The sequence below is a fragment of the Aphidius gifuensis genome, linkage group LG4 (genome assembly GCF_014905175.1).
Source record: "Aphidius gifuensis isolate YNYX2018 linkage group LG4, ASM1490517v1, whole genome shotgun sequence".
Taxonomy (NCBI): domain Eukaryota; kingdom Metazoa; phylum Arthropoda; class Insecta; order Hymenoptera; family Braconidae; genus Aphidius; species Aphidius gifuensis.
In genome coordinates, this window is record NC_057791.1 from 20,087,859 (window position 1) to 20,114,034 (window position 26,176).

At 27.3% G+C, this 26,176-nt stretch overlaps 1 protein-coding gene across 9 annotated transcripts in view; it reads left to right on the forward strand.

Annotated features, from left to right (window-relative positions):
* Nucleotides 1–26,176, forward strand: part of LOC122855527 (teneurin-m) — a 306,365-nt gene that overhangs the window by 266,981 nt on the left and 13,208 nt on the right. For 7 of the 9 annotated variants that reach the window (XM_044156957.1, XM_044156960.1, XM_044156959.1 and 4 more), the window contains 2 exons: nt 23,261–23,443; nt 25,574–25,658. In XM_044156957.1, coding sequence (XP_044012892.1) covers nt 23,261–23,443; nt 25,574–25,658 — 268 coding nt within the window. Of the gene's footprint in view, nt 1–16,627; nt 17,379–23,260; nt 23,444–25,573; nt 25,659–26,176 lie in introns of those variants that run through there. The other 2 variants (XM_044156962.1, XM_044156963.1) reach the window with 1 other exon arrangement.

The window sequence follows — 26,176 nt, forward strand, 5'->3', positions numbered from 1 at the left end:
AATAATAATATTGTATAAAAAATAAAGAGGGTAAAAATATATAGAAAGTATAAAAAAATGGCTCTTTTAGATCAGAGTCTTTTCCACTCGAGGTAGCAGAAGGACGTGTGGGGTTCTCTTGAAGCTTGCTTTAGCTATTTAGTGCAGCGTAACTAAATGGATTCGCGAAGGCCACAAGACCACTTGGTTCTTGTATGTATCCACCCTGATGGACTATCCTATCTGTAACATTGTCCTCGACAATACACACAATACAGTAATACATACTTCAGTATAGATTACAAGAGATATTTATTCGTCTTTTCATGCCATCAACAAAAATAAATAAAATAGAAAAAAAAAAAGAGCAGTCCTAAATAAACTAGAGTGGAAAAAAAAACAACAAAAAAATGATCAATCAATTTTCAGCTTAAAATATATTGAGCTGAAAAAAATTTAAAACTCAATATGTTTTTTTAAAAAATTATACATTTTATATATATACGTTTGAAATATATATTTTTTTTTGTTTGAGTTTCATATTAACGTGAGGGGTTCAATGACTAAATAATGATTATACTAATTGACGTTAATTTAGCTTACAGCTGAGTCTCGAGTAGCTAACAATTTTCATTGACATTACGCATATACCGACAGAGAAATTCAATCGACACTAGTCTATATTCAATAAGCCATTCTCTCTTGGGTGGTCATTTGAACAGCAAAAAAAAATAAAGAAAATTATCCAATACTGCAAATTCAATTGGCAGTAATTTCTTAACCCTATATCGAAATGTGACTTTAATTATTTTACATTCTTTATTTCTTTTTTACATCTTCTTTTATTACTCATCCACAAGCAGATGTGTAATGCCTATTTGCATTCTTCGATGAGTATTTTCAAATCAATTTATTATTTAGCTTACAAAAGAAACATACAATCAAGAATCAGCTGATTAAAAAAAATATTTCATTTCTTTTTTTTGTTTTATAAATTAAAATAATTATACAATTGTTTTTTTATTCAAAAAAAAAAAAAAAAAGTAATAATCATTAATAATTCAATTTGTATTAATTCATTATATTATGTAAATAAAAAAAAAAAGTTAAATAATAAATTTAAATAATTTGTTGAAATTTAAATAATTTATTATTGTTTAATTTGAAAAAAAAAAATCAACATTACTGAATGAGTCAATTTAATTAAAAAGTCAGGATAATTAAGATTATAAAAATAAAAAATAAAAATAACAACTAATTAAAAGTGAGAATCTTGGGACAGCAATAATACAAAAGAATGGTCTGCATGCACCTCTCTTATGGGGGTTGTTTTAATTCAGCGAGAGAAATAGTGTTAGGGTGGTTGTATATTTACAAGGGTGAACGTCACCTTGCGTAACGAAAAAGGTGGTATAGTATAGGGTGTATAAAAGATACAAGTATAAAAGATGATAGTTAAGGGGGTCGAGGGGGGTGGTTATATCGTCCAGATCGAAACGATACGACATTTTCAAATCTCCCTTATAAAATTCTTCCCTCTTCATCTCTCCCCCCCTTTGAACTCTGAAGATTGATGGTGACACTCTTTCTCGAGGGGAAAACCAGTACGAAAAATATATACAGCACCATGACTGCCAGTCATCGGTTTTGCAGGGTGAAAAAAAAAAAATACAACTGAGCTTTAAACTTTTTTGCAAACTATCAAATACAGTCTTTAAAAAAATATATATATCGTTTTTATAAAAAGAGGGGTTGACATTTATCCTGTAAAAAAAAAAAAATAAATAAATGACAGTAATGATAATAAAAAAAAAATAAACCAAAAAATATAAATGATATAAAAAAAATATATTAAATAAATGATACAACTCGGTTATATATTTTTATATTATCATTGTATTTATTTATTTTTTTTTTTTAACTCACGCAGTGTCATGAAGGAAATTACCGCAAGAGTGAACACACAATTGTCGGGTTAGTCAGACACAATGTTTGACTTTTTTTTTGTGTATGAAGGGGTAGTTATGATTATGTAAAAACCTGCCCTCAATATTTCGGGTTAATGACTGAATTTTATATATTTATATTTCTATTATAATTATTTTTTTGATAATATAAAAGCATTGACTATTGTTTGAGCTGTCATTCTCATGTGTTGAATTTATTTTTATGTTTCAGGTATGTATACAAATCAATCCATATTGCGGATGTTATTTGAAGGAGTATATTGTTGAGAGGATTATATGAAAATTTTATAAAAATACACTAACTTAAGGTTTGGAAAATAAATTGGCAACGATGAGTCAGTTATTTATTATTTGATAAATTGCTATTTTCACTTTTAAAATTACTATAACATTTTTCATGAAAATTAATTTAAAACCAAGATAGATAGATAGATCTAAGATTTTTAATTTAATGTTGTTGTATTTTTTTTTCTTTCCGCTAGAAATTTATAAAGGATGTATGAAATTTTTTAGATTCATCTTTTTTTAAATATAATGAGAGGGTTTTTGAGATTTTTTTTTCATTAAAAAAAATTTCTTTTAGCCATTGATTATTATATAAATATCGCTGAACTCGTGTGTTTATAGTATGACTACTGTAACCGACGACATACGGACAGCGTATAAAATTTCTAGAATCTAAAATTCATTCAAGACTGGATTATAAAAATGAATAAAAAAAAAAAGGTTAAAATAAAAAAAAAAAGAGGAAGGCATACAACCTGCTAGGACCATCTGGTAGTTTGTTGTTGTGCATTTTATAAATTTTACCTCGTTTACAAATTGGCCTAGTGTGATTTTTCATCATCTAACAATGTTGACACTGATTGTCCTTATGAAAATAATAATATCCTTTCTTAGATCGAAAAAGGATGGGGACATAAATAATAACTGCTCATTTTTATATCCGGTTGAATTGATTATCTAGTACTTTTTTGTTATTATTATTTTTACAAACGATTACCAGACATTTGAAGACTTATTTTATTAGTTTTTTTTTTTTTTTTTGTTGAAATGTTGGTTTGTTGATTCAGCATACCCAAGAAAAATAAATGTTAAAAATTTACTCTTATTTCTTTTTGGAGTGTATATATATCACAATGAAAGAACTAGAAGAACTTGGTAATTTTTATTATTTCGATAGTCCAAAAAGGTTTTTCTTCTATTATATTTATTTCTTCTATATTTTTTTTTATTTTTTGCGCTTTCTCACTTTTTTTTTTTGAATCATGTGATCATCGAGAATGCGTTTAAGAGAGAAAAATAATCCAGAGGTGAGCCCAGAGGCTTTCCTTATACTTAAAACCTTCACTCTTATTTTTTTTTTTCTCGCTCTCATTTTTTTTTTTTTTTTTTTTTCTATTGTCTGCATTTTCGCATTATTCAACCTGGATGCAGTGAACTACCCTCTTATTTTTCGGTGGTGCTCTTCTACATCTACATCTATATATGTTTTTTTTTTTTTATATACAAGAAAAACGTTTTAGTTATTTGTTCAGTCACTTTACTAAATTCTCTCACAATTATATATATCTAAAATTCTCAACTGTTTATTTTTAAAATTTACATTGTTGGTTATATTAAATAAAAAAATATTCAAATGAATATTTTATAAAATTTAATATCTGCATTGTTATCATTTCGAAATATGTATTTTTTTTATTTTCAAATAAAAAAAAAGATGTGTATTGTTATTTTAAAAAATATGGATGATCCTAATAGATGGTAATAGCTCGGGTCAACTAGAATAAATTTTTTTTCTTTACATTATATATCGAGGGGAATTTGGACACGTGAAAATAAAAAAGTATAAAGAAATAAAATTAAATATATTCAAGAAAATATGTAAATTTTGTCTTTTCAATTTTTTGTGTATTTATTTAATTTTTTTATATGTATCTACTAAATAATTTAATATTTACAATATAATATTATGCAAAGAACAAATAAGTTTTTATAAAAAATAAAAAGTTCAATTGTTATATTGTTGAATATATAAATATACAGCAAATGATGAATTAATACTTGTTTTGATGCATCAAAAAAATAACCAGGTCAAAAGAAAAATATTAAAATAGATAAAATAAAAATGATGTCTATCTCAGCATCGGTCCTTAAACTTATCCGTCACGGGATTCAAATTTCCTTTTACCCAGTTACTAAAGTTTTGAATTTCTTTCCCCTTAAAAAATTCACTCCCTCAGTTTTCAAAGTTTTTCTCGCCAGGTTTTCATGTATTTTTTTCTTTTTTTCATCCCAAAGGAGCCAATCTCACTGTCGACTCAGTATTATGCCACAGAAAAGCCAATACCAACTTTCGATCATCTTCGATTCATTTTTGTTTTATTTAACTTTAAAATATTATTATTTAAAACAAAAAACAAAGATATTATAATTTTTTTTTTCTTTTGCATTTTAACATTCAATTCAATATGAGACAAGTTTTTTTTATTTTCTCACTTTTTATAATAATAGAAATTTATATTTTGTTTTTATATTTTATTATAATTTTATATCATTTGTTGTTTATTTTTTTGTGAGAGTTTTAAATTCATAATAGCTATTATACTGTTTAGATAAATGTTTGTTAAATATATTTTGAATAGGTATAATTACTGCTGGCACTAATGATATCCAGTCGAATTTTGGTGGTCTAAATGTTGGTTCCTACACATGGTAAAAAAATATAAAAAAGTATAAAAATGACCACCCAGCGGGGAATGGCGTCTGGCGTCCAGTAGGCACTGCCATTATCCATTTCACAAGAGGGGCCCCCTGTCAGGATTGTTTGGCTCTCGAAATGCAAATACACTCGGAACAATAACCAACACAAAAACTTTACTTCATTTTTTATATAAAAGATATATTTATATTTATATATCTATTTTTATTCTTTACTCCTACTTACATTCTGGGTGGTAAATAATTTTTTTTTTTTTTAAATAAAACCACTGCAGTACTCTCAAATATTCTCAAAATCAATTTTTTTATTTTTTATAAATTTTATGTATCTGCATGTAATAGATGAATTTGCTGACTCAAATCCGTACAATTCGTAACACGTGCCGATAGATTTTCTTTTTATCTAATATATAATTTTTTTTTTTTTTTTGAATTTTATTCTTCATATAAACGTGACACTAAACAATTCCTCGAAATATTCTAGTGATTCTTATATTTTTTTTTTCCATTTTCGACAGATGCGAAGTGTGTCCTGATCCAGATGGACCTCCTTTTAATCGTCACGTTTTTCCAAATATAAAAGGAAAATCATAAAATCTATTTCAATTTTAACAACAATTTCCATTTTTTTTTTTTATATATATTTTTCGACAGATATTCGTCTCACCTGGGTTACAAAAATTTATGGTTTTAACTTTTTTTTTACTTTTATTTTTTCTCTTTTGGTTGCGACAGTTTTTATCGTTGTCGAAATTCAATAAATATTTATCAACATTTATTTTTATTATTATTACTTGTAATATATTGTAAAACTTTTTAACAAAATATCCATTTTTTATTTTAAATATTTTTTATCAATCATATGATTATTACTTTTTCAAATTTTTTATTTTGATATATAATATTTAAACAAAATTGATGGTTTAATTTCAAGGTTGATATGGTTTATCATCGATAAAATATACATTTAACAATGTCATCAAAAGAAAAAATGAAATGAAAAGATAAATTTCCCCTCGCAAGTTTTAATATATTTGAATATATCGTTGTTGGAAAATGAAAGTTTTGTTGAATTTAACAAAATGGGTATGAGACACTGAAAGGTATAAGAGCTGTATGCCAATGTTACAATAGTTTTATAAATGTATTTGTGTGTGTGTGAGTGTGTATTAATAAACGTATGTGTTTGTCCACATTTGGATTGGGCTCTTGGGGTGGTCTTTATATTCAAGGACCCTATATATCGACCTCGAAAACACCCTGGGTTTGCTTGCGGATTTTCCAAAATTCAAGAACCTCTTGAAGCTTTCTCAGACTGATCAATATATATATACACATGGAGTTTTATACGCACATGCCAACTTTCCCAAGTAGAACCACAGAATATACCACTTTGTCTCAGTGAGGGTGTTAAAAAATGAGGGTGAAATGTGTAATCCGATAACTCAAGGATTCTTTTATTTTGCCGACAACTTTCTTCTTTATTTCAAAAGAAAAAAAATTTATTTTTTACTATATATATCTATATACATTGTCTGAAGTGAGTTTATTATGTAAAAATTAAATTTATTCTTTAATTTAAAAATTAAAAGTTAATAATTAAATCCCATATACTGATTGTTATCTTTTTTTTCGAAATTTACTATCAAATAAATTAAGGGTAAGCTTTTTTCATTCAAAGTTTTATATCAATTTTGTATGTTGTTTTTTAAGGAGTATTTTTATCTGACATTGTGTAGGTTGTATGATATAATGACGTGGTTTTTTTATTTTTAATAATAATATTTTTATATAGATTGTAAATATCGTTTTTGGGTAGTTGATAAAAATATAATAATAATAAAAAATGTAGGGATAGACGTCAGTGGCACGAGCTGTGGTCAAGATAAGATAAATTTTGTGTGGGTTTTAACTTTTGGAAATAAAAATTATTATATATTTATATACATGTGAATGAAATTTAGCAGTGATAAAAATAAAAACGAACATTCTCAGAATTGAGTTGTTATATTTGAAACGACCGTTTAAATTCGATAAAACACTTGAAATAATTTTTTTTATATCTTTTATATAAATACACATAAATTTATCATTTTGTAAATGAATAATAATCTTTGTCGTATACTATATAAAACAAAAAAAAATTTAATTAAAAAAAAATACATTCCATGGAATGAGATTAAAAATTTTTTATATAGGATATAAAAATCTTCTTCGCGAATCGACCGGCGATACGCATCAGCTGAAGGCATCTTGATATTTGATGTGATTTTCACGGTGTTGTGATCACTTTGATTGTCGGATATTGCTTTGACAAACAAGGTAACCATTAAGAAAAAAAACCTTAATAATAAACAATATAAATATCAAAACAAATTTCCACTATTTTTAAAAGTACAAATATTATTATTTTAAATATTTTATGTTTGTTGAATTTATAAATAATTAAATAGTTTAATTTGAATTTTAAATATATTATTTAATCAAGTTTGAATTTATTAAAATTAAATTAAACTAAGTAAAGTTTTTTCAGGCAGCAAACAGATATAACTTTAAGTTGTAAAAATAATATAAAACTTAGCTAGATATCATGAATTTTAGAAAATTTAAATTCAATTTTTACTAATATAAAAATTAATAATGAAAATTATGATTTATTAATTATAAATTTGTGTATATTAATATATTATTTTTTTATTAGTTTAAAAAATTGAATAAATAAAATATAAAAAACATGAGTATGACAAAAAACTTTTGAAAAGATTCAGCTTGTCAGTGGATGCAGGTAGCCTTTATGGAATTTTGATGGTTCACAAGAAAAGTTTACATTTAACGTCAACGAAGCTTTCCATTAAAATGACTTGAAACCATTAATCATATACACAACTATGTGTATATATCCTTTTTAAACTTGACAGCGTCTCGAAGCAATTAGGGATTCTCATCAGTTGAGAGAAATCTATCCTGAATTTTCCCAAAAAAAAAAATACAAAAAAAACACACACACAAAACCTTCTCAGAGACTTTTCAATATAAAAAAAAAAAAAAAAAGAAAAATTGAAAAAAACAATAAACGCGAAATAAGAAAAAAAAAATCTTTGAATTTATAAGAGAATTGAATTTTTTCAAAGAGAAAAAATATAATAATGCAGTTTTTATCGCACAAAAGTTTTTTCATTTTATTTATAAATTTTTTTTTTTTAAAAACGTTTGAAGTTTTTATCGTAAGAATAATAATGCCTGAAGATTATTGAACAAGAAATATATATTATCGAAGCTAGAATATTTGCCAAAGGATTTATTTTATTTTTAAATATTTTTTTTTTTTTTTTCATTGAATATAAATTTTGTGAAAAATAATTTTTAATTAAATAACAAAAATATATAGAGAAAATTATTTTCTAAGGTTGTTCGTTTGCTTTCCTTTTGCTTTCCTTTTTTATCATGAAAAAGGGTCGAAAAAAGTCTGGTCAATATGGGCTTCTGTGCCCGCAGATTTTTTCATATATTTTTTTTTATTTCTATCTTGGAGTGGTCAAAAAGTCTGGACAGCAGAATAAGAATCCAATAATGTGCCAAGTGCTTGTCGAGTCACCTTATGTGTCCCTTTATTTTCTATTGAAAATCTGTCATTCTATATTTTACTGAGTCATCAGAAATTCATATATATATAAAAAAATTATAAAAAAATATATATTGAACCCTTAAAAAACTATGAAAAAAAATTATAAAACCACTTATATTTTTCGAAAAAGTTGAAAAATCTCAAGTATCATTGAAAGAAAAATAAAAATTTCAGGAAAAAATAAAGAATCCTATAAAATTATATATAGACAATTGAAAAAAATAAAAAAAACTCATAAGGGTTGAATAGAATTTTTAAAAAAATTGATAGGTCATTGGAAAAATAAAATATAATTTTAGACCACCAAGAGTAAAAAAAAAAAAGAAAAAAGAAAAATGTAGTAGTACTTGAAAGAAATACCCAAAGATTTTCTTGTAGCTTTAAGTGTCAGATGTTTTATTTTATTTTTAATTTATCATTTCGGTTCTTTTTGTTGGTATTTTTTATTTCTTGGACCTACCAGGAAGTTCATTCGTCGTGACATCAAAATATATACTGTCGGGAAAATCAGTGTCCCTTTGTTAAGCCTGAGAGGACATATCAGTTTGGAAAATCAAGCATGTCGTTTATTGTAAAGTATATACACATATATAAACAGCAACAACAACAACAACAACAAGAACAACAACAGCAGCATCAAGACAATATGTATACTAAAACTAGTATATATAGTCTTGATTTCAACCGACAGTTTGCGCCTTGATGTTACGAGGTCCCGGGATTCTCTGAGGTCGATAATTAGAGTGGCATAGTGGCGAGCCATGTTTCTATAAAAGCATTCCGGTTTTAACCTGTCTACTCTCGTAACTCAGATATCACTTACGCCCTTCAAATACATAGTAATTGCAACTGAACAATTATTTTTTTTTTCTTAAAACTCTTTTATACCAAAATTAAATTGTCTGTAAAAAAAAGGTCAATTAATTTCACATTGAAGGAGTATTTTAAAAATAAAAAAAATGCTTCAAAAAAAAAGCTGACTAATTGTAGAAATTCAATATGTATTTCCTGAATTTTATAAATATAAAAAAAACATCAAAGCATTATATATATATTTTTTTAAATTAAAGAAAAACTTTTTTAAACTTTAAATATTATACCAAAAATATGTTGGTAAACTGAGATATTTCAAGATATAGTCATATCTCGAGTTACAAGTTATCACAGTGTATATAACTGTGATATAGAGTTGGTCAGTCGTTGTGTCTATACATTTGCATAACCATTTTCTTCTTGGCATTATATTCAGTTTGTTGGTTGGTTCAAGTTTGGAGACGTTAGTTGTACAGAGAGAAATAGATATAGCAAAGATATATAGAAGAGCGAGCCGGAAGCCTGTCAGGGTTTCCGTAAAGCCTGACCTCCTTTTCCATCAACGATAAGATCCTTCTGGCACAACACATAGATATATATCCAAAGCATCCCTTTTCCTATATAGATATATATTTTGGCGCCGATCGATTCATTTTTCTTTATTTTATTTTTCTTTCTGCCTGTCAAAGTTGATTTTGTTTGTCCAACCGTTATTCCAATGTTGCCTTATAACCCCTCGATATCTCGAAACTTGCCACTCGATTAGATACTTTTTTTTTATTTTTTTATTCTTCAGTCTGTCAAAAACGTTTCTACAGATGAATCAGACCGAGAAAAAGCACAGCCCTCCTACAAATTTAACAAAAAAAAAATACTTAAATTTTTTTCAAATTGACATAACTGACAGTAGCATACTTTTACTTTCATTTAACCCTAAGATAACTTTTTTAAAACAAAAAAAATCATTATGAAAATAGACAAGTGAGGAAAAAAAAAATATTTAAAAATATATATCAATGATCATTATCACTTGATAAGTGTTTCTAACACTTACTACCAGATGCCTATACCATTTTAAAAACTCATAAATAATAAATTTTCAAATATTATACGCATTAGAAGTTGATCTATAAAAACCCTTTTCTTTTTCATTTCTTATGTTTTTTTTTCCCTTGATAATATAAAAGTTCACATCTGGAAATATATGTGTCAGGAGGAGTAAGGTAAAAATTTGAATGAAGCAGGTGATGATCGAGCAGACAAAAAAATTCAAAATAAAAATTAAATAAAAAAAAACCCAAGACCATCCCTAATTTTTTTTTTTTTTTGCTTATACATTAGTGTATATATAAATAACCCTTTGAAGAGCTTAAAATTTCATTGGTTTATAATATTTGAGTGTGTGTATTTTTGGTGTATATATATTAAAAAGTTGTAACACGAGATATAAAAATAAATGTGGAACGAACGACAAGCGCCGTGTCGACAAATGCGAGGTAATAGGAGTGATTGTTCGTTGTCAGGCCAATTTGAGTGGCAGGATAGTAATTTGGGACCCCCCTTTAAAATTTACAACCCCTCCACCTCTTCCAAAAACCCTTTCTTTTATTTTTATTTTTACATACATATATTCTTCATATGTCACCCCTCCGGAAAAAGGCGTCGCAGGGCCTCCTCTTTATTTCTTCTTCTTTTGCTTCTTCTTTTTATTATTAAAAATTTTATTTTTTTTATCCACCAAGGGTTGTAGTAATTTTTTTTATTTCTCATTTTACAACAATACTCAGCATGCCGTATGTTGAATGGCAAAGTAAATTGGATCATTTAATGATGGAAACATTTTTTTATAAATTTTATTATTATTTTATTTTGAAGAGACTGCGTATTTGATGGTGTGTATTGCAAGTATTAGAGATAATCAGGGGTGGGCCAGGGGAATATATAGTATACAAATGTCGAGTTGAAAGGCTTGTGCCGACTGCCGACGATGAATCTACATCACATGCGACTTTATATTTGATGCATGGTCCCTTGGCGCAAGCCTTCGAGGCTCTAACTGATTATCAACCAAATGGACATTTTACCATTTGTGGTTTTGTTAAGTTGACATATTCATCCAGTCATATTATTATTTTTATTATTATATATCATTTAAAAATAAACAAATGATTTTTAATTTATTATTTTTAATTGGTTGTTTTATTTTGATGTTTATTTGATTAAATATTTCTTTGTGTTACACAAACCTACAAACACAAATTAATTTTGTGTAAAATTTTGAGGCAATAATATCGACAGTTTTATGATATATAAATAACAATATTTCAATTAACCCTCAAGCAAATTACAATAACATCAATGAAAATATAAAAATAATATTTCAAAGTATATTTGCGTATAATAAAAAAAAATTGAAATATAAAAATGTGTGTTGATGGAATAAAAAATATTATCAATATTTATGTAGATAAAAAAATTTTTTTTAAAAATGATTTAGGTCAACAAAAAGTTGAAAAAAATATATATAAACTTTTTTATAGCAAAAAATCAAAGGAAATTTTTTTTTTATTTTTTTCATTTATATATGAATTTTTTTAAAACTGTTATATTTTTAGGTATACTATAATTCCACCCTCACCACATGTCTCACGTGCTAAAAAAAAAAATTTTTTTGTACGCATATAATATCTGTTCATTTTACTCAAACGTGTCCCTACATATGAGTAGTTTAAAAAATTTCGAAATAAAAAAAAAAAAATATTTAATTCACTTATTCTATAAAGAAAAAAAAATGTAATTTAAATGACGAATGACAGTTTAAAATTCAAGTAAAAAAAAAGAATTTCAAAAGACTTGTTTCAGCAGATTTGTTAAATATACATACAGTCGGAAATATTTCAAGTATGCGCGTAAAAAATAAAATAAAAAAAATATCATGAAAAATAAAAAAGATAGTATAAAGGGTAAAATGAGGAAAAGGATAAGATGTATGACCTCATGGACACACATAAAACTATGGGGGTATACACATACATATAAAAACAAACAAACATATATTGTATAAAGTTCCAGTCAGGAAGAAAAAGATTAGCATCTCACTCTGGTGTGCCGTAAAAGTACGTATAGTCGCGCGACAAAGTTCCTCAGGGATTTATTTCAGCCCTTTGTTTTCACGGGATCGTTGATTATACGGAAATACGATGTATATAAAAAGTCAGAATAAAAGAATAACACAGTGAAAGAGTGAAAGAAAGAAATATATATAAAAAAAAAGGGATAAAAAATCAAAAGACAATGACATAAAAATTCAAGTGGAAAGAGGTGGTGGTGGTGAGGTTTTAGAAGAATAACGATTTCTCTCGACAAGTAGATATGGTCAATGGTCAAGGTTGGCATTCAATGTGAAGTAATATGGAACTCTAAAAGTGTCCAAAAATTCCACAGGGAATTCTGATGTATAATCAGACTAACATCACACACGTTTAATATATTCCATATATACTCGGTAATATAAAGCTTGCTTTTAAATATTTTATTTAAAATAAAAAAAAAAAAAGAAAATTTGTTGGTTGACTGGGATTTGGTTACCAATTCTCAAAGTATCCGATAGATTTTTGGAAGTAACAAATTCCAATCGAGTCGTTGGTGGTCTGTCTCATCTTCAATCTCATTCTTACTCACTCTTTTTTTTTTTTTTTTTATGCAACAAAAATTTTTTAAATCTCCCAGAGGCACCTAAGGCAACACAACCATCTGATTCACTTCAACTTCAATTTAAAATCCATCTACATTTGACCTGATTTATTTTTTATATTCTTATTTTATTATTGTAAATATCGATTTGTATTTTAAATTTCACTTGGAGATAGTTTTATTCATTTTTTTCGAGCTATATATATTTTTTTTTTATTATGAATTGAAAATTGATAAGGAAATGCAATTTACTCAATTTTATATACCTATGCTATAGCATACTTCATCATAATTTTTGGCAATGGAAAATATTGCTGAGCCATATGATATACCAAGCCAAATATTAGGATCATGTAGCTCCAATATTCAATTGAATTTTCATCTTTGAATTTTATGCTAAGTTAATATTCTCTAAAATATTACAATTCTTCATCAAATATATATGATTTATTTCAAGATGTCATGTAGCTGTCAGATTAACGTCAAAATCACAAATGAATTTTATAGTATACTATTACAATAGAGAAAAATTTCATTATCCCAAAATAATAATCCTTTTTTTAGTTGAATTATCATGTATTAAACTGTATTTTTTTTTTAATTTAAATATCGAGAATTTTAAAGGATAGTTATCGTATTTCAGCAAGATGATATGGGTGGTGGTGAAGTTTAGTAGTAGATGGCCATTTTGTGTGGTTTTTGGACCCCCGAGGTTGGTGCCATTGCAACAAAATATATATGTACTTGGTTCTTCTCTATTGCACTCACCGGAACTTGTCTGTGGAGCTCTTCAGATAACACACAAACCAACGAAAACTACTAAGAAGTAGTACTACGTAGCTAACACATTCCAAAATTCTTGAATACACTTTACTCTGTATAAAGAAATTCAGACTGCATACAATCGTATCATCATCTACCACACCTTTCTTAAATTTAAAGAAAATACATTCGAGAAAATATAACACGCATTTTTTATTTGACAAAAAAATAAATATTTCTATCATTTTCATATAATAATATTTTTTCAAAGTAAACAAAAAAATTGTATATATATAAACAGCCTTTTGAGGTACATCCACAGCTCATTTCCGCTGTCTTTTGGTCTCATGAGGGTCTTCAGTCCACAAAAAAAAACGTCACAAACACGGCTATTGTCCTCGTTCAGTTGAAAGAAAAATAAAAAGAAGGGTTATAAAGGATAGTTACATGACCCAAGTTTGGTAATTTTGAGGGCCCCAAGACTGAAAAATAATGGGGAGCTGGTGGATATTAAAAAGAACTGGGAAAAAAAATATACTGTCACCAGGTCTTGTCGTTTCTTTTTTGTTACTTACCTTACGTCACGAAAGAATAGATATATAATCCCCCGGGGATTTTCTAGGGTGTCTCTTAAAGATGCGGATTTGCAAGTTTGTCATCGGTATATGGAAAAAATAGAAGAAAAAAAAAAATTATATAGAGCATTAGAAAACCGGCATATGACAAACAGAAAGACGTCTGAATTTCGGCGCCAAAATTTTTTGACAAAAGAATACCGAAACTAAGCCATCGTGTATATTTAATACCTATTACTATTTTACATTCATGTATCTCTTAAATTTGTTATATTTTTTTATTTTTTTTTTTCATCTATGAATACACTTCTGGCTTGTGTATAACGTAGGTGGTATATATAGGTCTCGAAGATTATTATTGAAACGAAGAACAGATTACTTTGTGACGACCAAAAAAATATATAAAATAAAACGGTTGATCAGGATTCAACTTGCCAGATGGCCGGCATTCATGCTCTTAAAGATATATACTCCTCTTTTAACAAAGTTAGCACTCTCTTTCTCTCACGATGTAAAAAAAAAAAAAAAAAGATATCCCAATGAGATATCCCTGAAATTCTGAAAAAATTCAAAAAGGATCCTTTATTTTCAGTCAATAATTTAAAAACCATCTAACCCTAAATTCAAAAATCCTTGACTAATCTCTTTTTTTTTTTATTTTTCTGCTATTATTATTTTATCTCGCTCCAGTTAAACTGTCCACTCAAACCCATCAACAATCATATTCAAAAAGGAAAAAAAAAAGGATATTTTCTATTATTCGAAATAAACGATTATAGGATTATCATTTAATTTTATTCTATTTTTCAAATGTGCTATATTTTGACAAATCCAAAGAAAATATTTTACAAAAATTTCTTGAGGATTACCGCGTGTGCCAGCAGTTTACAGAATAATATACTTGAGGTATATGACCACAGGGTGCAAAAAAAAAATACACACATATATAAATAAAAATAAAAAATAACAACAGACCGTTCAGAATTATTCTCAAGCGTGTTATAGCAATCCTTCAGCCCCTTTTCTTTTCCCTTGTCTTGAGTCTTCCGGCGGCCAGAGGCGCGAACACAATGTAGATTTTCGTTTAGGGTTATATACAGTACACATTCAGTATATTTATAATATGTAGGTGTATTAAAATAAGTCTGCATTAAAACAACTTGTGCACGAAATAGTATATGCATGTTGTTAATATATATATATAATAGTTATATATAACTTGCGGCTGGTTCACTCACTCATTTTGTCTCTTTTTAATTTGCTCTTTGTTTAATTTTCTCTCACTTGATGTTTATATACGTATATGTATATATGAAATGCATGAACGGAAGGGCCATCGCCCGAGGGTTTCGCAATTTACAGTGCTATCATTCCACGCGCGTATGCAGATGTAACGAGCTCACGCCGTGGTGAGAGAGGACGAGCATTTGTGGCGCGATAATATAACCCATCATACTCATTCTCCTTTTGACCATTATCATCATTATCATTATCATTATTACTATTATTATCATTGTTATAATATGAGATATATCGTAAACTGAAACGTTCATTCGTGCAAGTTTAAATGAACATATTATTTCTTTTTTTTTTTTTCATTTAAACTATATATACGAAATTCTGATGGTATAATTTATTTATTTATTATTATTGTATTTTTTTTTGTATTGAGATTGACTTTGCAATAGCAGACTTGATTATAGATCGCGTTTGATGAATAATAAAAAATGAAAAAGTTGTCGCTTTTATTTTTGGAGTATATGTGGCACCTGCATCCTGAGAATTCAAGGACAAGATCAGAATTTTAAATGATCAACGTGTTTGTTTGTTTTTTGGTTCGTGTCATTAAAATTAAAAAGTTTTAATTAATATTTAAAGATATATTAATTTATTTAAAAAAAAAAAAAGTCAAATTATAAGAGGCATCAATTGTGTTCTTGATTTTATTTAAATTCTTCATGATTTTGGTAAAAGACAAGAAAATAGAAAAAAGTAAAATAAAAGGGCTTGGTAAGTAAAGCGTGAAAATAAAGGAGAAATAAATTTAGATAGAGAAAAGTTAGGAGGGAATGATTTTGTGTGATGGGTGTATGAGAGAATAACGATGAAATTCACAGCAGCAGCAGCAGCATCATCATCATCATGAGAGTTGTGGGTGCCTGGAGATTCTCGAGGACCGGCTGTTGTCTGAATACATACATACAATATCCCCTTCTCTGGAGCCAGCATCTCATCTCATCTCATCTCTCCCTACAAAATATCCCCTCTCTATAATTTTCCTATACCGTCAATCGTCGCGCGCGCCTTTATTTTTTCCCATACTTTCATTTCACTTGCACAAATACTGAATACAATTTTCTTTCTCATCTTTCATCTGCGCCTGCTGCAATATTTATCCCCACCAATGTTACCTAACAGCCATCAACCCTCCACCACCCTTCTCATGTACAAACGCAACCAGACTCTAGTGGAATCATCAGTTCTCCTTCGTTCGCGCAAGCGTGCGGTTCTACACTAACTTTTATATAGAAAATAAAATATATTTAATTTTTTTTTTTCCTCTTTCTTTCTTCAATATTAAAGATAGAAATATATGTCAAATAAAAATATATATACAATTTTTTTTTACTTCGTTAATTAAAAGAGCTTGTTATATTTACTCTTTTTTTTTTTCTACTTGTTCATTCTGTGATTAAGTGCTGGTTCACTTTGTGCAAGTGCACATTTATATTATTAAAAAAAGGAAATTTAAAAAAAAAGAAATCATAATTTAATTTTAACCCTTGTATAAAGGATAATAAAAAAGAAAAATACTGTGATTTTAGTTTTTCTTATATTTTTGAGTAAAAATTGATTTACTCCAAAAAGTTTGTTGTTGTGTTTTGTGCGGTGACAGATATCTTCATTGAATTAAGATTTTTTGAAATATAATTACTGTCTTCTTTTGTGAAATAAATCAAAAGTTGAATAATTCAATTGAGATTACTTTAAAATAGTTGTTGAGAATTAATTTGAATAAAAAAAAAGTGAAAATTGCGGATTTAAGGAGATTGTCATTTGGATTATGTCATCAATTTGATGATGTTGATGATCTTGATGTCCTGATGTTGGGCATGAATAGGGATAGAGTTGGAGATATGTGTGATCCAACGGCATTACTTGATCTTGTGCCTGATGAAGGATTACTTAAAAGACCCTGTATGGATTACAACGAATACTCATATTGCCACACTGGTGGACGAGGTTAGTCTTCACGTCAAAAAAATTAAATTCAATCAAAAAAAAAATTAATAAATATTCAATCAAGTTCACTGACATCTGATTTTAAAAATCCATTAATTCATCAAGTGTTTATCAAAGTGATTTTTTTATTTTGTTTTTTCATTATTATTATTTTCCTCGAGGATTAAACATAAATTTTATACAAAAAAATAAATAAAAAAAAAAAGTGGTTGGATTAAGGTGATTGAGTTTATAAGTGCGTCGTTATATTTATCTATTTTTTATATATTTATTTTATTGAAATTTTTTTTATCTTCGAGTGAAGAATTGTGGCTTCCTTTTGGTAGGCATTTTGTCAAACACATTCTCTTTCTCTTATTTCTGCTAACAAAAAAAAAAAAAAAACAATTTTTTAAAATATTCAAACGCCAGCAGCCAAATATTAACATAATAAATTTTTTTTTAAAAAACGCATCGCGTGTGCACGAAAGTCCAAGCTCTACGAATAATAAAAAAAAAAAAAATTTATCGAAAATTATATTGGAGCGTTATTTTTATAATATATATAATATAAAAATAATATATTTTATTTTTTTTCGGATGGGGTGTCACGGTTGATTTTTAAAAACATGTAAAAATTAGGGTCAAATTTATATTTTTTATAATTCAACGCTCGGATAAATCTCACAGATCCTTTTTGCCTGGACTCTGAAAAATAATTTAAAAATAAAATAAACACCACTCTCTATGCGTATAATATCATTAAGTGTCATGTATATAATGAGTGTGTGTATGTGTGTGAAACAGTTTTGAATATATATAAAGGGGATCTTTTTAAAGTTTCCGGATATGTGCTACGTGTTTTCTCAGGCATTTCTCAAGTCTAACATTAAATATCTATCTTGACTATCCATTTCCCTTGTGTTGTTTATTTTATAACCAAATATCTACACCTGTTGTGTCTGCATCTTAAACTATTTATTCTTAAATAAAACTTAGTTTTTATATATAAATTCCTATTCTTGCTATCAAACAAAAAAAAAAAATAGTAATAATAATTTTTTTTTATTGTAAAAAAACAAAAACATAGCTAATATTTTTTTAGGACATGTGTTTTATTTCCGTTTTCATTTATTTATCTATTTTCTACAGTGTTTTTTTGGGACAATTGTGATAATAGAATAAATGATAGTGGTATATTTTCAAATATACCTTAGGGTGTCATAAAAATTGATAAGAAAATGTGAAAATAATAAAATATTCAAGTGTTTATTTCTATAAAAATAAATAAACTTTTTTCTTTATAATAAATTGAGTGATATAAAGTAAATTATTTTTTATTCTTTTTATAGTATTAAAATTTTGTTAAATAAATATATATATATATATTTTGATCGTTACATCATTTGACGGTTGCTACGTTTCTCATTAAAGGCACGTGCGTTATTATCGATTGGGTATGTCTCTGCGCGCCGGGTTGGGACAGTATCTAATTGCTGGGAAAATCGTGCCGAGAGTTATACAAGATGAAAATGTATATATATATGTGAGTTAGATGAAGGGGGTTGTCGGAAGGAAGAGGAGGGTTATACACACCCTCAACGGAAAGGGCGAGCCCCTTAAACGACGAAATGCTCGTTCAGAAGTCCCGGGGTCTCTCCTTCCAATATCCACGACCTGCCAAATGCACGTCTATCTACTTTTCTCTTTATATATATATTTTTCCTTTTTTTTTTCTTCTTTTATTTTTATAGTGAAGCTTTCATCAGTTGCCGATGATGTCGCTAGCTTCCAGCCACCCTATCAACTTTATTTCTTTTTTATCTATTTTTTTTTTTTTTTATTTCATTTATATATACGTTCATCGATCTTAGCAAGCTCAACGGATTTATTTTGGCCTTTAGATGTACCATTTCTCTATTTTATTTCTCCATTTTTATTTTCTTCTAGAAAATAATACAACTTCTCAAAGTGACTATACTGCGCAATACTCGGAAAAGTTAATCTTGGTATTAACGAGGGATTACTCGTGGGATACCAATTGTAACTGATGGATGAGTTGGACAATTAATAATCGACTTGAAAATATATATAAAAAAAAAATGATAATATTTTTTTTATTAAAAAGAAATTATATATATATGGAGAATATAAATTTTATTTTTACTTGTTTATTTTGATGATGGGGTTTTTATTTAACTGTATATTTTTGTATAAAATATATATTTTATTTTGATCATAAAAATTTTCTAAAATCTGATAAAAATCTTTGACCACGCGACTAAATTATTATGTTCTTCTTGGTGGGTTTATATAAAATATAAATATGACAAAAATTTAATTGAAAGTTTGTTTTTATTTTAGAGTTAAATTATGTTTTATTTTTTAATATGAGAAAAAAAAAAAATGTCAATAAATAAATTGAGATTTGTATCGGTGGTTAATAACTGACATTAATGTTAAAATTTTCACGTATTTTTATTAACTTAAATTCCAAAGTTTCATTCAATTCTTGTAACACCCTCCCACGTTTTTAATCGGACATTACATCTGACAGTTTTTTATTTTTTCTTGGTACTTTTTTTTTTTTTTTTCAACTATTTTTTATGAATTGTGATGGACATTAGATATTTCATTTAATTAACACTTTTATTAGAGTCCAGAAAGACAAGAGTAATACCCTCCCACGTGGATTAGTATATTTTTTGATTTGTATAATTTTATTAAATTATTTTTTTCAAAGATAATTTAATTTCTGTTGCGAAAGCGTTGACGTAATGTAAAGACTACTTATGTGTAAATATATTTTTTTTATTTTTTGCGTAGGTGTAAAAACCGTTTTGTATTTTGCTTGCTTTGCAAATACCGGATAATAAAAGATGCAAAAAATAAAAAAATATATACGCTTTTACAACGACATTGTTGGTGGGCGAAAATACCATTCCCACAGTTGTTTCACTGCATCTTACAATTGTTTATAAATATTTACAAAAAAAAATTAGTTAAATTAATAAATTATAATTATTATTTTTTTTTAATATTAAAAAAAAAAACAAATTTATATATGTGTATAATCAATTGTCAAGTGTCAAATCAAAGAAAGTAAAGCCCTATATTTTTTTTTTTTTAACTTTCAAGAGTTTAACGTCGACTTCCAATTAAAAAAATTTCGCTCTTTTATCCCTTTTTAAAAACCTCGACCCCATTCATATTATTTTATTATATTTTATTTATTTTTTTTCTCTGATATAGTCCCTAGAAAATGTCCTCAAGCATCCACCTACCTTCCCACTCAACGAAAATTTCTTAACGAGACGGTTATAGAACGAGGCAAAAAACAGAAAAAAAAACAAAGAGAATAAAAAAAAAAAATAAAAATTTACGCAATGCGATTTCAACCCTCGACACTTTGAAACAGAGAGAGGGTTAATGACTTTCGAACGTTGAGTTTCAGTGAATTATTAATTCACTGTTATTTGAGGGGTTAAATTTAACGAGCAAAATTTAAGAATTCTCTTTCAAGATAATATCGATTTAAAATTTAAGAAAAAAATTATTTAAAAATCAAATAAAAAAACAAATTGATAACTTAAAAAGTACATATATAAATTCAAGTTTTCTATGCATATAAACTTGAAAAATAAATTTAAAAAAATTCAATAAAAATTTGTTCCAAACATTATTCACTTAAAGTATATGTTGAGTTATATTCTGAAAACACAAAAGCCAACAACTTGACTTTACAAATTTGTTATATCAAAGACATGTGTGTTGTATGTCCAATTGTCATTGTGAATATAATAAAATGAATGTATATACACTCACCGTGGAATTTTTCTTCATTGACAAATAGATAAATAAAATATTTCTTCTTTAAAACATACCGCATGGTTTTATAGTCTCTTGATTCGGTTCGCGTGCTTCATCGTCCTCGTCCTCATCGTCCACATAAGTACAAAAAGTTAAACTCAAGAGATGAGGTTTTACAATGAAATCCGCCCTCTTATATTTTTTTTTATTCCCTCATTTGAAGGGTACACAAAATTCAAATAAATTCTATTAGCTATGGGCCCTTGGTTCGAGTCTCTTCAGCATCATTGTCTTGTACACATTTTTCCTTCTTGTCGCATCTTATTCATTTTTTATTTTTTTCATCATAATTTTTTTCTTTGACGTGCGTTCCACGTTATGAATGGGTGTGTGCATCCATTACGTGGCCGGGTGCGACAACAAGACTACGAAAAGAAAGCCAAAAAAAAAAAATATATATATTATAAAAATAAAAAAGACATGGAACGCGTTCTTCTTTCGTGTAACGATGCTCAACCAGGCGATAATAATTCAACAAGCAAAAAAGAATACTGACGATCCTCGTTTTCTATTGTATTTTTTTTTCTTTAAGTTTGCTCTTTCATGGTATGTTCCAGTTAGTGTATTTCTTTCTCCCTCATCTATCGAGGGTTCCTTTTTTTTTTTTAAGGAACATTAGAGGACACTCTTGAACGGACATTCTTAACAAATAAAATGTATCAACCCCGACCTATTAACAAGAATAACGATCACCAACTTACACCCGGCTTTTACGATTGATATTTATGATTTTTCACTCTCCTCTTTTTTCCACCTATTTAAAGTCATGAATGAAAATTGAATTTCATGATGAATGAGATTTACTATATTTCGTTCCACATTCAAGGTCATTTTTATGTACAAATCATTGTCATTTTTTATATTTTATCCAGTTATTATGAGAGTCTATATAATGTCACATTCCATTGCGTGAAATTAAATATATATTGCACCTACTTATTTAAGCTCAAATAAAAATAAAAAAATAAAAAGTTTTGCTATCTAAGCGAGAATCTGTTTCATAGCTTATCGTAAAATATTCTAGCCCTCTTTGAATAGTATCCCCCATCAAACGATTCGAATTTGATGCATTCCAAATACGTGATACTTGTTTCAAGACTTTTTCACGATATTTTTCCTTTTTTTTTTTTTATGTCTAAGTAGAAAAACGTACGTACAGGGAGACGGTTAGGTTATCCGAATGCCGAAACTTGTCGGAAAACTTTGGATCGTAAAAAGAGATAAAGAAAAAAAAAAATACAATAAAAAAAATAAGGCTATATACGTAAGTGCATTTGGCCAGGGGTTGGCTAGACCCGATTGAACGAAAAAAAAAAAAAAAGGAAAATATATAAAACATAAAAGAGCAGTAGAAGCGTTTTATCGATTGAAGCAGAAAAATATTTTCTACAAGTTTTAATAATTTTTTTTCTTTTTTTTTTTGAAATCAATACGACTGGGAACCATGTTGTTTTTACTTTTATCATCTTCTTTTCTTATTATGTAATTGTTTTTTATCGAAAAAAAAAAAATATATAAGTGTCCTGTGGCTTTACTGAATACAAAGTAAAAAAAAGAAATAAAATTACGTAAAAAAAAAAATTTAACATTGACCAATAGATACTTGGGAAAAAAAAAAAAAAAACAAGCATAGGAAATATTATTTGCTTCTGGTTTCTCTCCACGTCTGTAGTTTGTCTTCGATACAATATACAACACAATGCCCTAGAGTGTATTCCTTCAAGTCTCTGAGAATACCCTTCGGAGTGGTACTCGAGACATTGGACTATTCCTATTTTTTTTTTATTTTTTATTTTTTAAATTTCACAGTCCCTCAAACTTCAAAGAGCACTATTATTATACTTGTTTTTTTTTCTATTTATTTATCTTAAACTTGACGTTATAAAATTACTTTTTCTTGGTACTTGAAAAAATTAATTTTACTCTTTTTTATGTGAGCTTGTATTTAAATATAAATTTAATAATAAATTAATGAATTTAAGTATATTATATTTCAATAAATATTAATGATGAATTTATTAATATTTTTTTAGGGTGTTTACTGGACAACACGGCACCCAGGGGACCACCTGATGTGCCACCTCGTAATCCTACAATGAGCAGATTGAACGGACGTATACCAGGAAGTCACGCAGCAAGTGAATACGAACGTGATCCAGATCTTGAACCTTCATGTCTTGTACGCACCCCATCGGGTAATGTCTACAATATACCAAGTAAGTTTACCTTTTTTATCTTTTATTATTTTTCTATATACGATAAAAAATAAATTATAAATCAAAAAACAAATAAAAAATATAGATAAAAACTGAATAGGATATAATTTTACCCTTGTGGATACTTTTTGATGTTTTTGACAAGGCAATACACTGGACCAAAAATTCCCAAGCAACTTGTGTCTACACTTTTATATTTTTATCTTATCTTGTGTATTTTTTTTTTTCCATTTTTAATCTCAAGTAGTTCAGAGAAACACGACCAAGTGATCAAAGAACACATCCCCCTAGACCTTTTTTTTTTTTTTAAAATTATTTTTTTCTCTAAAAATAAATCTGTTGATTTTATTCTGCTATTAGTTGAGGCTATATATCTTATCACCATTGAAACACCACTCAACAATTTTCAAGTATCATGGGAAAAATTATTTTTTTTCTACAATCATTTGAATAAATTTTATTTTTTTACTTCCATCACAGCTACTGAGAAATAAATTGATTTTATAATTTTTATTTTTTGTTAAAACCTCTTATCAATGTATTTTAGTTACAAAATTTTTTTAATCTCATATACTCAAGTATAACTTATTGATAATTATGTGAATGAATCAAGCAGCTTAAACACATTGATTATTTTATTTTTTTTATTACTAATTTACATTGATAAATATAAATATATTCGAAGAATTTTATTTTCTCTTTTTGAAGATGTGGCGCCATAAAAGTTTAACGTACATTCAAAAAATATATATTCAGCATATCGAGTATTCATCCATTATACTTTTTGTATTTAAAGAAATTGAAAAAAAAAAAATAATAATAAAACCCACCTTTTAGTGACGTGATTTATGATGGCTTTACAACAGAACTCACTCATTGACCCTCGTTTCTTTGACACATACCTGACACATAATGTCCCTCTTGAACTACATACATCTATACACACAAAAAAATAAGAAAAACCATTGACAATTCGATCCCTTATTCTTATTTACTTTTCTATTTTAAATTTACCACAGCCAATAATACTAAGAGATCCTGAAAAGTAAAATATTTAAGAGCATTAGTACATATAGAATGTATTTCTACTTGTCAAGCATCTCAAAATAAAAAATAAAATCATATTAAATCCGCGAATTAAAAAAGGGAAAAAAATATATATAAAAACTCTTTCCCCACAGGTATCACAGCCATAAATCACTTAATGACTTCCAATTACAGTGAAGTCCTCAGGGCGCGACCTCTCTAATTCGATTCTACGATTCTTCTGTCCACCTCGTTCGCATCTCCAGGGAGCTAAAAAAAAATAAAAAAACCTATAATGTAAAATAAAATGAACTAAAACTGCAGAAGAAATGAGCAGAAAAAAAAAAACCATATACAAAATAAATAAACCAAAGAATATTAGCTGAAAAAAAAAAATGAAAAAAAAGATAACTAGTTTTGTGAGTTACTAAACGCGGGGATCACGGATATATATTTTAAACGCCATAATCATTGAAGAAGAGAATCCCTCTTTTATCCTCTGAGGGGTTTTAGTAACACCCACAATTAGTGATACGTGAAGAAAAATAATACAGGACTTCCCACGCTGATGAGGACCTTGCAAACCCTTTTTTTTTTTTCTTTTCAAATTTATTTTTACATAATAACATTTGTATCTCTGTTTGTTGTTTTTTTTATTTGGCCTTGAGAAAAAAATAGCATTATGCTAAAAACAAGTGTCTTTTTATTCTATTGAAAATTTTCTCTATATTGAACATAACTGGTTATTTTTTGTTTTGCCCCTTCATTATATTATCATCAATGTATACGCAATTTTAAAGCCCTCTTTTGTAATTATATTTAAGTAACAACGATACTACATGAAACTCAAACTTTTCCCCCTTTTATTTTACAATACACTGTATATGCTTTCATTCTCTTTACACATTTCCCTTGAGACTTTATTTTTGCGGTTATATAACAATGTTATAAACCATGAAATTTGAAACTTATACTTGATACAATGAGAATCACTAATTTATTGATTTTGTTAGTTATTAATATTTTTAATATTTTTGATTTTAAATTATTTATTTTTACTTGCTATAATGTATATTTAATCATTTTATATATTTTATTTTTCAGAGATACCGAAGAATGAATACAGTAATAAGAATCAATCAACGGGTAACAGTCCAATAAAAGTTGAACTACAAAATAACATGGACAGGTAAGAATAAATGAAAAAATACCAATCGATCATTACAGACACTTGAAACTACAATTGTTAAATCGAAAAAAAAATAGAATAACAAAAAAAAAAAGCATGTTCGTTGTGACCAGAAAACCAGAGTTACAATTTTATTTATTTATTTTTTTTATATTTTTCATTTTTGAAAAGTCCGAGGGTGAGATAAACATAATGGATTTTTTTTTTAAATCCATTGAATCATTCATTTTTAAAAGGAACAATGAAGCTCTATGTTTGCGATACAAAATCGTCATGAAAAGTCAAGGCCCCGGGTACTCCTAACAATTTTCCACAGTCCGGTACACTGAATAATATAAAAAAAAAAAAAAAAACCCTTAGAAACAGCTCGAGTACCCTTGAAAATGTGGTTCTCCCACGAGACAGAGAATGCATAGTATAGAAATAAAAAAAAATGATGAAAGAACTGCCCGAAATAATAATAACAAAATAAAAATCAAAATAAAAAATACCAGACGCTCTTGTATATACATATTAAT